Raw genomic sequence first — 16,333 nt, 5'->3', positions numbered from 1 at the left:
TCATTTTGATGTTAAAGAAAAGTTAAAGGAAAATTAGCCCGTGTTTGCGATGAACCTTACACAAAACGGTCGAATGAACAGGTCCTAAAGGCATATTTAGGCGAAAGGATATAATCCATGTGGAACAATCAGTCGACACCCCGTTACGATGTTTTGCATCGGAAAAGGCATTATGGTCCTTGTAGTTTGAATATGGCAAAAAATGATCCTGAAGGCATGTTTAGGCGAAGGGATAATCAATCCACACCCAGTTACGATGTTTTGCATGGAAAATGGCATTATGGTCCTTGTAGTTTGAAATAAACAGGTTCAAATGAATCATCTCCCAGTTCGTAAAATTGGGTCAGAAAACTACTCTCACGCAGTTGTTTGCATCCATTGGGTTCTCATTTATTGATTTCCTCTGAAGATTTTTGAAATCTCATTTAACCCTGTGGTGGCGGTATTTAAATTTCATTATCAGGAAAGCCTCTCGCTGCGACAGTTTTAATTCTAAATTTCCACCGCGTGCATCCTTTTCAATTTTTGAAATGATCGCCCAACGAAGTTCTTCTTTTTTGTGTCCATGAGCAGTCCAATGTTGTACTAATGGTGCATTAGGGACCTGACGTCTTATCCTTGATTTATGTTCGGTTAATCGTTGTCGTGCCTCCCGGGTAGTCTTCCCGATGTACAATTTTGGACATGGGCACCAAATCCCATACACTATGTTCTTAGTCAAACAGTTAGTGAAGGCTAAGTGTTTCCAATATATTCTCTCGAAAGTGAACACAGACCCTTCCTCTGTTGATGTACAGCAGGTACAATTGCCGCACTTGTGGTGTCCCACTATTGGAGGTAATCCCAGCATGCCTCTTAGTGTTGATTTGGGTTCTCGGGGTAGAGCTGCTCTCACAATATGATTTGCCACACTTTTTTCTTTTTTGTAAGCAAACAAGGGTGGTTCTTGGAGTTCACAATGTAAATCTTTCACTAAATGCCAATTCTGCATTACAATCTTACGTAGTTTGTGTGTATTGGGGTTGAAGGTGGTGACGCCTTCACTAACTGTTTGACTAAGAACATAGTGTATGGGATTTGGTGCCCATTTGGTGTACATCGGGAAGACTACCCGGGAGGCACGACAACGAATAACCGAACATAAATCAAGGATAAGACGTCAGGTCCCTAATGCACCATTAGTACAACATTGGACTGCTCATGGACACAAAGAAGAAAAACTTTGTTGGACGATCATTTCGAAAATTGAAAAGGATGCACGAGGTGGAAATTTAGAATTAAAACTGTCGCAGCGAGAGGCTTTCCTGATAATGAAATTTAATACCGCCACCACAGGGTTAAATGAGATTTCAGAAATCTTCAGAGGAAATCAATAAATGAGAACCCAATGGATGCAAACAACTGCGTGAGAGTAGTTTTCTGACCCAATTTTACGAACTGGGAGATGATTCATTTGAACCTGTTAATTTCAAACTACAAGGACCATAATGCCATTTTCCATTCAAAACATCGTAACTGGGTGTGGATTGATTATCCCTTCGCCTAAACATGCCTTCAGGATCATTTTTTGCCATATTCAAACTACAAGGACCATAATGCCTTTTCCGATGCAAAACATCGTAACGGGGTGTCGACTGTTTGTTCCACATGGATTATATCCTTTCGCCTAAATATGCCTTTAGGACCTGTTCATTCGACCGTTTTGTGTAAGGTTCATCGCAAACACGGGCTAATTTTCCTTTAACTTTTCTTTAACATCAAAATGAGCAATTCCCCTTTAAAAGACACCAGGGCACATGACCAGAAATGGAGCCGAGCAAAAAGTATCGACTGGAGACGCTGCGTCTTGGAGAGACATTCAAGTGAGTGCTAGATTTCCAACTAGCCGGTGTTTTTTAACCCCTTCCATGCTCATGACGGAACGGTTCCGTCATCAGCGTCGGTGCTCCGGTGCTGATGACGGAACATTTCCGTCATGAGTCAATGTGATTTATGACCCTTCAGCACTGCAGCGAAATTCGCGCAGCACTGAAGGGGTTAAAATCAGTCGGTCAGCAAGAAATAGTGAAGACGAATAAACAAAAGACTGCAATATAACGCGTCTTAGAAATTTACGCTTTTAGGTATTTGCGCATTTACTGCAGCCTTGAAAAACTGAGTCTCCGCTAAATCACAGGCCGGACCGGAATGTGCTCAGGGCGAAACGTTTTTCAACGCCCACACTGGGTAAGTGACCAAAGCTTGGCTTCAGTCCTTAACCCATTGAATTCTTAAAAAAGTTTCCTAAGGCGACTGAATCAATCTCATTTTCCATCCCTTTGCAGACACTCCAAGCGACTATCAGAGCTTGCGAGGTGAGTGCGAATGTGTACGTGTGGGTCTGATTGGTATTTGTGGAGGCGCTTTGGAATGGCATGTTATATGTGTGTGTATCGTTTTTGTTACAGTGTCCACATAATCGTGAATCACACAAGTCCTGAGAGACGGTTTCTGAGAGGATTCTTAAGGTATGTGGGTATAAGCCGATCGGTGGCTGCTCTAGGTAGTTGTTTTTGACTTGTTAGAGGAGAGAGCCTAATTTGGTTCATATGCTTTGTTTTGTAGAAATCATACTGATCCTGAGGAGAACCCCAAAAGTAAGGGAGTTCGAAACGCGTCGATCATTTACAGTCAACTGTCAACAGAATTAATAGATTGTCAAAAATGGATTAAGACTGAATATAGATATTCTAACTGCTTGAATTTTTGTAAATTTGATATTTATTTCATGTTTTCAATTTTCCTTTAATGTAAACAGTTTGTGTTGACATTGACCTGTACCTCAGAGGTATTATTTTGTTTTTGTTTCTTTGTCCATGTTTGTGATTACGAATTGAGTGACTACAGTGAGAAAGATTGGTGTGGATGTGTGTTCATAATTCAGATTTTGTCTTGTATATGGTGTTTGTAAATTTTGTATAAAGTTGTATATTTATATCTGTATATGCACAGAAATGTCTTTAAAAAATGAAAAAGCTTTCTGATTGAAAAAAATGATCATAATAAATAAGGATTAAAAAAGAGAGAATAGACTGCTATGTTTGATTCATAGCTGTTGTTTAGGTAAAAAAGAAAAAATCTTTCCAGTACTGGCAGTTGTTTTGTTTTGTAGTTAAGATTGGTTCAGCCTTACTGTTGAGGAGCCAAGACCCTGTTTTGTTCCCAATAGTTTAATTCTAAGCAGGGAGGCAGAGAAAGGAAGCTCCATGGCTTGTAGCCTTAGAATATAGCGAAGCACCCCAAATATGTTGCTCTCTTGCCAGCCTGATCGAAAGTCTTGGGGATGGGACCTATGCCAAGCTGGAAATGGAGAGGTTTGATGAGGTTGACTGATGCAGTGCCCCTGAGAACTAGACAATGAAAACTCCATTATAATAAAGGCCTCAGTTTTTTGTTTTTTTACAGATTTTTCAAACCATCATACTGCTGGAAAGCAATGTGTTTGCTGGATGTATTTATTTTTACAAAATAAAAAATACAGGCAAGTTTGTCCTTTTTTGAATGGCTCTCTATTCAGGCAATCATGACCGTCGGGCCATTATCTATGTAGATTGTCAGCATGGAGATTAACAAAGAGATTAGATTTCCTTAAACAGCTGCTGGTGTGCACGTGACAGTATTGCTATGCTAATGTATTCAGAAAGTGTGTTGTTTTATATAGGCTGCTCATCATTTATATTACTAACAAGCATCCAAGTATTAGTGTGCATTTAATGATACTTAAATATGGAAATATACTGGTTGCAACTTCGGGAATCATCACGTTGCCGGTGGCAACAGACAGCCCTTTGGGCCACCCGACACATTACGATGCAGACTGTCGGACCAATGAATCTCAGGAGACGGACCAACAACTCCGACAGGATCTACTGATCCCGTCGGGGTGGCTGTTAGAATCGTATTCCTGAATGCAGGCGGTGCCTCCTCATGCAGTGCCGTCAGGATCACAATGCCTCTTTCTGAATTCCTTTTCATGGCAGTCCCAACGCCATTAAAAGGCAGAAGGAAACAGACTTTGTGGGCCCCAAGCAGGGCCCGCCACCCCCGTAGGCCACTGCCAATTGGGCGCATGGTGCCTGGCACACAGTTCATCGATGTTTGTGAAGTACCTTTTTCTGGGAAACAGCAGAAGCTGCAGTAGAAAAAGGTATTTTACGACCGCCTGTATGGCGCGTTCATATCGTAATAGGGCAGGCGGGACCACCAATAAATTGTCGGACGGTCACCTGCCTACTGCAATGGCGGTCTGAAGCTCGTCTGATTGCCATCATAATGTGCCCCTTATTTATTATAGTATACAAAATAAAGATAAATACTGATACGATGAGCAGAAAATAAATAGATAAATATATGTGGAAGTGTTAAAAAACGACAACAAAATCCAGAACCCTAATTAATACAGAGCTATGCAGTCCCCAAAGGCATGGAAGGATACCCTCTTTTGGAGACCTATCCCACACAGAGGTGAAACTCTCTAGTTGTATGGAAAGGCCTGCAGCCCTTAAAGCGGGTGGAATTGATTTTCCTATGCATAACAGTATCTTCAAAGGTGAAAGGCTCCACTCCTTTACAGAGCTCTGCGCGTCAGTGGCCTGTCCATGCAGCCATGGGGCATAGCCCCACTAGAAACTCTAGCAGTCATTAAAAGTGCCCAAACGTGTGAGACACTTACTTTCTGCACACTGCAAGATGTGGCGTGTGACAGATCCAATCCCTGTGAGGGATATGCAGCAGCCACAGTAAGCATCAAATGAGTGGTGGGTCGGAAATCTAAGGTTAGGGGATAGCACTCAGCGCTCTTTCAAAGAGCGGAGGGTAACCATGCAACCATCAGTTCTTGGACTGTGTTTGCCCTCTTACAAGTCCATCTTCTTGGTCCAGCCAACGATAGTATACTATTGGGTCCAGAGCCGCGAAGTACTGGCAATCTCTCAAGGCCTAGTAATGGTGAAGAATACGAAATAAAGCGGCCCAGCTGCTCAGGAGGAATAATTAGGATGGAAAAGGACAATGCTGAGAAAGAAATTGTGCATACCTTTTGCCCTGATCATCATTGCCCACTAGCCAATCATTCTGATTGTGCAGACCCTGTCGTAACACATGCAGTGTTACTTCGAGTGTGGTTTCTCCAATATAAGGTTAATCGCCATGTGGCTTTCAGGAGGCTCAGCAGTGTTGATAGCCCATAGGCAGGGCCAACGGTGTGCATGAACACATGCCCTGAAAAGGAGGATGTCTCAGGAGGACGCTGTGCTCAGGGCTGGACTGGGAACAGAAACCTGCCCTGGCAAATTGCTCGGCTGGCCCTCCTGGGGGGAGGGGGTTACGACCAAGCTGTTAGCTGGGGACGGTTTCAACAGTAATTGTTACAAGGGGCCGATATTGCCTACCCCTGGTAATAAAACCCCCCCCCAGGGGTCGAAGACCAGCCTCATCCTGGTGGCCCACCGGGGAAATGCCCGGTGCCCGCTATGGCCAGTCTGGCCCAGGCTGTGCTATTCTTGGGCTGGATTGTGGTCAGAACACTGTGGGGCATAGTAGAAGGTGGAACTGGGCTCAATGGCCTGTAACGGACACTGGGGTGAGAGTGTGTGTGTGACAGAGTGAGACCGAGATACAGAGAGTGCATGAACTTTAAATGTATTATTCTGTAAGTGTGGGTTTGCCTGGGTGTGTGTATGTCAGTGAATGCACATCTGTTCGTACGTGTATGTGGGTGTGTGCAAACAGGAGTGCATGCACACCGCTGTGTCTGTGCACGCACACAAGTGAGGCTGAATCCTGTGTGATGTCACTCTTCCACCCATAGCACCTGGTGACCCATCCTCCCCCAAGCATACAAGGGACCCCTTCTCATAACGATAGCCATTCTTGCCTAGTTTTAGGTATCTTTGGCATACTGTTGTCCATCACTGGCAGCCAGTTTTGGTATACTGGGAACATTTCTTTGAAAATGGCCACCACCTCCTTGTTGATGCTGACCCTAACATAATGATGATTATTCTTACCATATGGTAGGCATCTCTAGCATTATAGAAGGTGGTGTTGACATATTGATGCCTATCTTTGACAAACCATGACATTTATTCTAAGAACGCTAACAATCACACTTATATTGGAGATGGAATTAACTGGCATACGACTGACATCCATGTATTGGATGATGGTCTTGGGAGGTCAAATCTGTACTCATGCGGTGCTACACATAATTGTCCTTGTCAAGCTGATCTTTGTTGATCAAACATTTACCAAAAAAACTGGCATTTAAGAGGAAAATACTTTTTTTCCCCTTAAAACCAGCTGAAAGGCAATATTTTTTTTCAATAGGTAAAGTTAAAATGTTATATAAAAATGTATGTATTTCCAGAAATTGAAAAACTGATGTTGGCATTTACAAAACAAATATAGAGTCGATATCAGAGTAAAAATTAATGCTGAGTTTGATAGATTATTGACATCAATTTTCAGAATTCCTATACCACAGAGGTGCAGATCATCGGCCTGATTAGGAGTTTGGCAGTCTTACCCCCATGCCGCCGCCGCGACAGTCCCAAGTGCTCTGTCGAGTCAACGGTCTCTCATCCGCCATATTTGTGTAGCACTACTGGCCCAGCCACCAGGCGTGTTTCTGACGGTGGGGGACCTGCAAGCGACGTGGTAAGCAATTCGAAAATATTTGTTCATATGTGTCGATGCAGGATTGTACATTTGGACTAAATTCGTGTAAAATTTACACATATGCATGACAGGTGAAAAAAATACCTTATACGAGTACTTTTCCATTGCTGGATTCGGGATCATATGTGCCCAGTCCAGTAAATGGGTGAAACTAACTTTTCTGGATTACCACGCTGACGGGGTAGCTTTCTGTGGAGTCAAGTTGCTGCTGGGAAGGGGTGTCATGGAAGAAGGCTTCTACCTCGTAGACCAAAGGAAAAAGAAGGAAATGGGTGAGTTTGAACCCCTTTTCCTTTTATTCCACCGACTCGAAGCAGGCGGTCTACCCGCCACAGTTGGCTCAACTGAAAGGTACTTTGTAATCCCAATGGCTGGAACCTTGTCTATACTGCTCTCTGACAGCTGCTTCTCCCTATGCGGACATTGAGGCAGCCGGCGAATGGCTGGCGGAGTCAACGGTACTCCGGCGGCCTTTTGTTCTGTAACGTGTCCACATTGTAATACAGCGGACGGACCGCCTACTAAGCATGCGGGGAATCTGATGCCATTTCGACGGCAGGACCCTTTCCACCAAACTCATAATCAGGTCCTATGTGTCCCAGATAACTCAGACTCTTACCCTCATAGACGAATCGGACATTCTCCTCATGCGCTGGTGTATAGCTGTCCTCTGTGGCTGTGAACTGCTGGCTGGATGGTTGATGCTTCTTCCCATTCACTCTGTTGAACACAAGCTTGGGGACTGGTGCAGGCTTGCTGGAGATAGAGAAAATGGAGAAGAAAGCAAATTTAAACAAGCTGTCTATTTAAAAAGTCTGCTTAAAGTAACACTGCCACAGAGAAAGCACATACAGCAAGGGAGCAGCTAGAAAAATAATGTACCCCTACTTTGAACCATGTCCAAACAAATAGGAGCGAGCTGGTGAAGCAAGTGACTCAGCAGTCAATGGGGAGATTGCTCCCTTGAGGGAATTTGAAATTCTTAAGTCTGCTTTTTTCTCTCTATCCTTCTTTCAGTATATGGTCCATTTTTCTTTCCATCTTTATTCTGTATTTGTTCTTCTTTCTCTCCATTATATTTTATTTTTCAACTTGCTTCCCTACTTTTTTCACTGTTTCTCTACTTCATTTCAACCATCCTTCCTTCTCTCCATCTTTCTTTTTATCCTTACTTCCTTCTCTACATCTTTTGTCTTTTCCCTTTCTTGCTTTTTCATCCGTCATCTATCCTTCTTTCTTACATCCATCCATCTTTCCATCCATCACTCTTTTTTCTCCAATTATCCTTTCCATCTGTTCCATCTTTCGCTCTACTCATCTATCTCTGCATCCATTCATCCATCCACCCTCTCTCCATCCTGTTCATCCCTGCCTTCATTACACTCCAAGTGATCGAATCTTTGAGCTTTTTAGAGAATAGAGTCTAGAATTGTCCAGTTAAACGCACACCCCCACCGCAAGCTGCTAAAAGTGTGGGTTAATGATGCCTCTGACCAACAGCGTGGGCTTGGTCCACACAGAAAGAACAGTAATAGTACAGGCAGCAGATTTCCACTCTTCACTCACACACAGAGTGGTCAGGTAACAACACATCATCGGCTTTGCAAACTTCTCTCTCACATCCAAACAGGCAGAGTTCAGGAAGGGCTGTGCCAGCCTCTCTCACAAACGTAGTAACTGCGGCGAGTAGATTAGCTTTGGATGGCATTTCTACAAAGAACAGTCACATGCGTTCAGGCCGATACAGACTGGAGTCTGACAGTCTATTTGTCTGTTTATCTTTCATACACTCACAAACGGAATTTGGGGCTGCAAACGACAGGTATCCACTGCATTACATGAATATGTTTTTTTTAAAAAGGTACTCAACAAAAAGCAGGGTGCAAAGGGGTACATCCCTTCAGAGAGGTACAATAACCGTGAGGTAGTCTTGGGACTATTAGTCTAGCCACTTCCTTCTGCAAAGTCTTGTATTATGCAATCAGCGATGCAGTAAAAAATATTTTTATCGGGCCTTGGCCAACTGGGCCAAGATGGTGGACAGAGCCGTCTGAGCTCCCATTTCCTGGTAGCGCTCTTATAATCCTGGTGCTTTAACTCCCGGGAAACACGAGGCCCTGACTGCGCCCTGACCCTATGAACCTACCCTCTTGGGTCCGAGAGCTGCAAGTGTGGAGAGCTAGGCTGGAGCGACGAGGAGAAATGGACTGCACCAGGAAGATGATTGCGGACTGGCTCCGCTAGCCATGCAGGAAGGAAACTAAGGGCTAACGGCTCCAGCGAGGCGGACCTCGCGCATGGTGTGGAGTCCGGCAGCTCTGGCTCTGTGGCTGCAGCCCGGACTGGCCGTTGCAGGCACCGGGCAATCCCCCGGTCGGCTGCGAGGGTGGGGGGCGGTTTTGGGCCCCAGGGGGCCGGTTTTGTTACAGGGTCGTTTTTTGCAGCATAGCTGCAAAAACGGCACTGTAACAAAATCGGCCGAAAACCGGCCCTAGCAAAGAGCACGGTCGCACCCCCCAACCCCCTGGGGGGAGGGGGGGGGGGGGGCTGGCCGAGCACTTTGCCAGGGCCGGTTTCGGTTCCCAGTCCGGCGGGGTAACTAAACTTGTGGGGACCCCACTGCAAAGAATATGGAGGGGGCCCCCCACGCTCCAGATTCAGTTAGGAGCTCTTAGGTCAGGGGCCTGCTGCGCAGTGGCGGCTGGTGGATCCTAAAAGTGGTGGAACGAAAAGCTGAGATCCAGAAGGAGCAAGTGAGTACAGCAAGCACACCAAAGTGAAAGAGGAGTGTTCCGGGTTGGCCTTTCCAAGTGGACCCTTTAACCACTTAAATTTCAGCTTTAAATAAATTCAGTAATTTGTCTCCAAAACATCAGCTTGTCAATTTATGAAAGCAGACACATTTTGCTATTAAATACTAGCTTTGCATTTTTGAAAAATAATTTGAATTCCCTAAATCGAGAAGTTATCTTTTTTGTGAAAAAGTTCAATTATTGTCATGAACCACTGCAACACATGGATAGATTCTGCTTTGAATATCTATGTGTCATATGTGCCATCTTATGCCAAGAATTACCACACTTATGCCGAAGCTAGCATGAGGGCAGTGCACCACCACGCAATCCGACAGGAATTACCACTATTATGCCAGGGCCTGCATTTTACCCGGTTTGGGCACCATTATACCATGGGTGAGCACATTGGGCCGATATGTACCACCATTATGGCAGGGCCAACATTATGTCATGTTATTTTATTTATTAAGTACACAATCATTGAACATTGCTGGTGTTGAAATGGGGTAGCTCTGTAGAATCTCACTACTGGCCCTGACAAGCTCCCCTCTTTACCTAGTGATAGTTTTTTGTACACAAAGTCATGTCGCAGGCACTATGGAAAATAGAGAGCAAGATATGACCGGCTTCCTTGTTTGTCTCAACAGTCCACCCACTCTCGTCACAGCCCTTCCCACAGTACATAAGGACACCCATATGTCCCCTGTACCCTTCTTCAGGTCAAATGCATATCAACCCTCCTGGAATGGTTACTTATTTAGGAAAGTATGGGAAGAAATTTTAGAGAATAAAAATAGCTTGATCTATATGCGTGATGTGGGGTCTGTAATTGGCTATGGGGCACTGGCGTACAGTTCTCTGCAGGACAGCTGAGGGTCACAACTTCAGAGCCCACTGTGTTTACTCCCTGCCCTGTGTTAATTCATGGTCTATGTCATGCAACCTTATTTACCCCACCCCCTGTAGTATTTCATTGTCTCTCATACACCACTGTCCACCTACTGTATTTACACGCTGTAGTATTTCATTGTTTCCCATATACCACTGTCCACCTACAGTATTTACACCCCGTATTTAATTGTCTCTTATTCACCACTGGTCACCCACTGTATTTACACCCTTTAGTATTTCATTGTCTCTCATACACCACTGTCCACCTACTGTATTTACACCCTTTAGTATTTCATTGTCTCTTATTCACCACTGTCCACCTACAGTATTTACACCCTGTATTTCATTGTCTCTCAAACACCGCTGTCCACCCACTGTATTTACACGCTGTAGTATTTAATTGTTTCTCATACACCACTGTCCACCTACGGTATTTACACCCTGTAGTATTTCATTCTCTCATACACCGCTTTCCACCCACTGTATTTACACCCTGTAGTATTTCATTGTCTCTCATACACCACTGTTCACCCGCTGTAGTTATACCCTGTAGTGTTTCAATGTCTCTCATATACCACTGTCCGCCCACTGTATTTACACCCTTTCCTATTTCAATGATTTCTTCACGTCTTTCTTCTCTCAGCCTCCATTAGCCATCTTGGAACAATAAAGTCATAAGAAACTACAGCAAAAGACACATACTTTGGTACAGCCAATAGTTCTGCAACCAACATCAGACCTATTGGCTTTGCCAACGCTTATTAGATATGACATCTTACATGGATTCTCCCCTTCCGACCCACAATGTCCTTCCCTTCTTATGTGTGTCCTACTCTCTCCCATATGACTCTGGTGATAGTTTTCTGCACTTCAGTCCCATTTATTTTTCTGAATATATCTTTTATATTGTTTTTTGCATTTTGTTGCTGTTATGGGAGCTCATTCTATGCTTCATTAGACTTTAAGTACCAATTTATAACATGCTCTTTATTGGATTCTTCAATTAAAAAATATTACTAATGTGAATAACAAGAATTAGAATTCATAGGAAAACAAACATAAAATAAAAAGTGCACAGCATGGGCGGAAACTGAATACCTAAAATGTATTTAAAAAAAGAAAATGAAGTTTCTGTGCTGTGGAACCTGGGAATGACTTTCCCCAACTCTATAGTAATCCGGAGGCCGCTAAAATGTGAGTTTTTCAGTTAAGCTGGAGTCAGTGACATAGCACGAGCCTCACGCGCCCTCATTTAAGGTAAAAATGGCCCCCTGGCTCCTGGTTGGGTAGTGAAAGACAGCTATAGTCAGTGTGCCCCTCCCATTCCTTGGTCTCTATGTCACTGCACATGCTGCACCATTGGTACGTACGCCAATGGCCAGAGTCTAAAAGTCAATTAAGGGCTGATGATAAAGCAAGTCTATAACACTAGGCAGGTGCCTAGGTTGCCAGCACCAGACAGTGCCAAATTGACACCAAAAGCATCAAATATTACCAATGTATTTTCCAAGGAGGGAGCAAAAAAATAAAATTTTGCTGAAGGCTCCAAATAGTTTTGCACTTGGTCTCAAATGTTGCTCAAAAATGTAGAACAACCACAGACATGTTCTCCCTTCCTTTGCAACTGGGAAGAGCACTGATGCAAATGAAATGTGGCATAACAGCCAGAGATGCTAGCTTTGGAACTGAGGGATTTTGCTTGAATGTCAGCGTTGGTTCAGCATCCTGTGATTCTGGGTAAATCACTTAATATCCCCTTGCTTAAAAAATAAGTGTGGCCTTGTGTAATGTAACTGGTGCTCGTGTAAAGCGCTCCAATACCTTGGGGGCGAGCTTGCGCTATACTGAAATATTAAAAAAGTACTCTGTCATTTTCGATACGTACATCCATTTTCAAACATTCTTGAGCCATTTTTTAAAATCTCTTCTGCGGAGACCTGGGAACGTTTCCATGTTCACTATCAGCACCGGGGACACTGCAGGCCACTAAGGAAACACTCCGTACCCTCCAGGGAGACGTTCCAACTCAAACAAATGCGAGGCCAATTGCATTTCCAATGCTTGCTTACCTTCCACTGCGTCTCAGCAGAGTCCTGTTCCTGAAGCTGAAAACCTTCTCCTGGCCCTGTCAGCTCTGTGTTGCCTCCTCCCTTCTCAGAGGCTGTGCCTTATGGGGAATGCTCTCTCTTGCACCCCCACCCCATCCTTTTTCCGGCCCGGCTCTGACTGAAGAGAAACCATGTAACTTGTTACTTTGTTTCTCTTCAGTTCGGGGTCAGCGGGAGGAGCTCAAATCAGGCTGCAGACTGCACCTGCTTTCTAGAGCAAGTCTTTCTCTCACAGCTCTTTACTAAAGAGCTGAGGGGGCCCCCTTCACCTACCGAGGACTGGGGTCCCCCCGCACCGCGGGGGCTGCAGGGATGTTTGTTACGCCCCTGCTGGGGGCTGACTGCATTAGGTGCGGGTGACTGCAGGCCACGTCTTGTGGAGCTCAGGTTGACATCTGGCTGAGTGGGGCACCTGTCGGCAGGGTTGGATTAAGATTAGAAATCGGTCCAGGCACGCTACAAAAATTGGCCCACATTTGCATATTGCCTTTCCGCAAAACACTGTTTCGGCGAAGTTTTATAAACCCCTGAAAACAAGTGAGGCAACTTCTGCTCAGGCCCCCTGCCCCCCGCTCAGTATGCACACATTAATTGGCTGGACCAGCGAGAGAAAGGGAGTGACGCCTCTTCCCGTTGATACAAGGGAGGTAATGGACGTCCATCAGCCTCCAGAAAGGCCACTCGGGCCCCACTGGGCTGCTGGCGACATCTGAACACACCAGACTCAGCCCAAATCAGCCCCAGGCTGCCAAAAAAGCAGTCCACAGCTGGAACTTCAATACCGGCCCCTCTGCTATTGCCCGAGTGCCTGCCTTACCAATCCGACCCTGCCCGTCAGCCGGGAGCTCCCGGAATATCGGCCTCACTCTGGGCGTGGACTTTGGCAGCCTTGGATCTACGCTTTCAGGGCCAGTGCCCAGAATCTGACGGCCACTGGGGCCCATCTCTGCCCCCGTGGGGCTGACTTGGAGGATGGTGGCTGTGGATGCACCTGCCACCTCTGCGGGCACCCCCCGCTACGTTACACGTTGTAAACACAACAGGAGAGGAAAACTGAAATCCGTGTTGAAAAACTGCTCGGACTCTGAGGCGGACCCATCCAATGAGCGCACTGTGGTGCTGTCATGGTGGGGGACTCAGTCACCTTACTCCACAGATCTGGAATGTACTCGTTACTTTGGTCTACTATTCCGATGGTCCCCAGACCTGGTTCTCAACCACAGACAGCACCATTGGATCCTGACTAATCCAGATTGCAATGGGTAAGGAATGAAGGAGCTACTCACTGAACTTACACCTATTTATGTTGGGAGGGTGACTGATGCTTCTGGGAGGTGTGGGGGTGTAGGGTGGGGGTTTTGTTGGGGCTGGTGGAGCTCAAATTGATCACTCATAGGGCCTTCATGTTTTTGGTTGTTGTTGTATATCTGAAGTTCGTTGGATTCAACACACACTCTGGATTGGTCAACACCCTGAGTGAGTTTCATCCGCCCTTCAATACCATTAGCAGAGTATAACTCACATTTGGTGGGCCTCCGCATCCCCTCCTGACTTAACACACCCACCAAATCTATGGCAAGCGCGACGGTAAAAGAGCGCGCTTCTAGGGCCGGCCCCCCGGTTCACGCCCCCCCCTCCTTTTCCTCCTGTAATCTGGAGGGTGGGCGGATCGCCGCGTGGCCTCCGCCCACCCATTTACTTCCGGGTCGGGCAGTGACACATTTCCGGTGAGGTGCGAGGGGGGAGGAGACCGGGGCCTATTTAGGGGTTCGGGTCAGTGACCCCGGTCTCTTTGTCCCCCTCTTCCTCGCCAGACCGGCCGCACTCGCCCGCGACCTGTGCCTCCGCTCTTATCCTTAGTGCATGATCCCGCGTAGGACCTGGGGCCCCGGAGTGCGGGCGAGGTCCCTGAACGTGTCAGTCCGGCGGCTCAACGGGGAGTTGGCCAAGTTGTGCTCAGAGAAGGGCCGCTTGTGTCTGATTCCACACAGGATGATTTCTGGTGAAGCAATGTACCACCAAGATGGAGTGCATTTGTCGGATTTGGGCACAGATGCTTGGATAAAAGGACTTTGGTCATTTGTACAGAACGCAGGTGGGGAGGGTGACAGACCTAAGGCCCTTGGTCACCCTTGTGGCGGTAAAGAGACCTGCGAACATTGACATTTACTCACAGAATGGATGGGAGTCCGCCCTGCGTACTCCCTAGGCCAGCACTGAGGGGGGGAGACGGTAAGTTCTCCACTGGGAAAAGGTGACCACCGGCTGGGGAGGCTAGGGCGACAGGTTTCGAGCCTCCTGGGTTCCTGGGCAGCCTGGTGGTCGGGGTGTGGGCCCCGGAATGGCGGACAAGGATCAGAGGGGAGGGCCCATCACTCCAGGGCGCAGGTGGGTTGCACCTGGCGCAGTACCTCTACCCCCCTTTAGGGCTGGGGGGGTTTTCTACCATTTTTGAATGTCAATATTAAAACTGTGTGTTTTTCTAATTATGCAATTTAACTTCTTTGTCATATTTATGTGGTAATGTGTATTAAACATGGCCTTTTTAACCCACGCAAATCTCTGGCTGGATATTCCTGTGGGTTTGGGGGATTCCGGGCGGGGACGTGCTGGGGGGATCCGGGCCCTATGAGTTCATGACCATAGCCATGGCCTTAATGACCGGATAAAGCAAGAGGAGCAGTTCACCGCTTTTCCAGGAGATATGCCACTGATGTCCTCATGCTTCATGAAAGACACCTGCTTGGTACTATATGTACAATGCTGGTGTGATATGGGCACAACAGAGTATGGGGGCTCCAGTGGGTAGCGACTGTGACAGATTGTTTCCCCAGGAAGTTTCTAGGGTCACCTCTGGCTCCTTGGGGACATACATGATGGTGGAGGGCATGCTCGAATGTCACCCACTTCACTTGCTAAACGTATATGTTCCACCCCTCCTGCCTAAGCCTACTCTGCAAAAGTTGCACAAAGTAGTTACACAATTACCGCAGAGAACCTCAATAGTGGGAGGCGACTTCAATGCAGTCATGATTCCGGCATTGGATTCTACTGGATCCTGGCGGTTGGGCAACAGTAATCATCTGAAAGATTGGGTGGATGGCTTGGGTCCCTGCGACGCATAGCAAATATGTCACCCCCAAGACAAGCAGTACACACTCTTTTCTTCAGCACACAAAACACACTCATGCATTGACCTGCTAACCCCTCCCTGCCCCAGACCTGGGAGGGTGGGCGGTCCTGCTAGAGGGCAGGGGGGAGTGGCTTACCCACTGTTGTGGGTACTGACTGTTTGGTCGGCCCTGGAGCCGACCAAACAGTCAGTACCCACAACAGTGGGTAAGCCACTCCCCCCTGCCCTCGAGCAGGACCGCCCACTCTCCCTTTTCTCTATGCAGAGAAAATGTCCCGGCTGGGGTGCTCGCCTGCTGCGCCTACCAGCGTTGTAATTGGCTTACGTGCGTTGCGTAGGGGAGGGAAGCTGGCTGCTTCCTGCAGCAGGAACACGCGATGACCCACTAGTACAGCGTGGCCGGCCGGGCCTGGAGTGGAAAGTTTTATTTTGATTGTTTTATTCCCCAACCGTGACACCCCCACTCCCTCCCTCGAGCATGCCGGCGCCGCTGAAAGCAGAATGTGAGTGAGGCACTCTGACGGGCCATCATTAACCACTTTTGTTACTGATGACCTGGCTAAGAGTAGGTGTTAATTGCCACAAGGGGTGTTAATGGGAATAATGGGCAAGGTCTCTCCCCCTTTCGGATCTCCTCTCATGTGACCCGGAGCATCAGAGATGTCCAGAGAGGGACGAGGGCGGGAGAG

General features: G+C 46.7%; 1 protein-coding gene and 1 long non-coding RNA gene across 2 annotated transcripts in view; one reads left to right on the top strand and one right to left on the bottom strand.

Moving 5' to 3' along the window:
- The window catches only part of MCRIP2 (MAPK regulated corepressor interacting protein 2), a 215,809-nt gene that overhangs the window by 111,692 nt on the left and 87,784 nt on the right, over window positions 1-16,333 (bottom strand). The window contains exon 4 of the mRNA XM_078663004.1: window positions 7,337-7,473. Coding sequence (XP_078519130.1) covers window positions 7,337-7,473 — 137 coding nt within the window. The remainder of the gene's footprint in view (window positions 1-7,336; window positions 7,474-16,333) is intronic.
- Window positions 1-16,333, top strand: part of LOC144784308 (uncharacterized) — a 155,660-nt gene that overhangs the window by 59,388 nt on the left and 79,939 nt on the right. Inside the window, exon 2 of the long non-coding RNA XR_013601627.1 lies at window positions 6,508-6,696. This is a non-coding gene — a long non-coding RNA (uncharacterized LOC144784308). The remainder of the gene's footprint in view (window positions 1-6,507; window positions 6,697-16,333) is intronic.

Source organism: Lissotriton helveticus, chromosome 10 (assembly GCF_964261635.1).
Source record: "Lissotriton helveticus chromosome 10, aLisHel1.1, whole genome shotgun sequence".
NCBI classification, from domain to species: Eukaryota; Metazoa; Chordata; class Amphibia; order Caudata; family Salamandridae; genus Lissotriton; species Lissotriton helveticus.
Note: the sequence above shows the minus strand (reverse complement) of the source record. Positions and strands in the feature narration are given on the sequence as shown.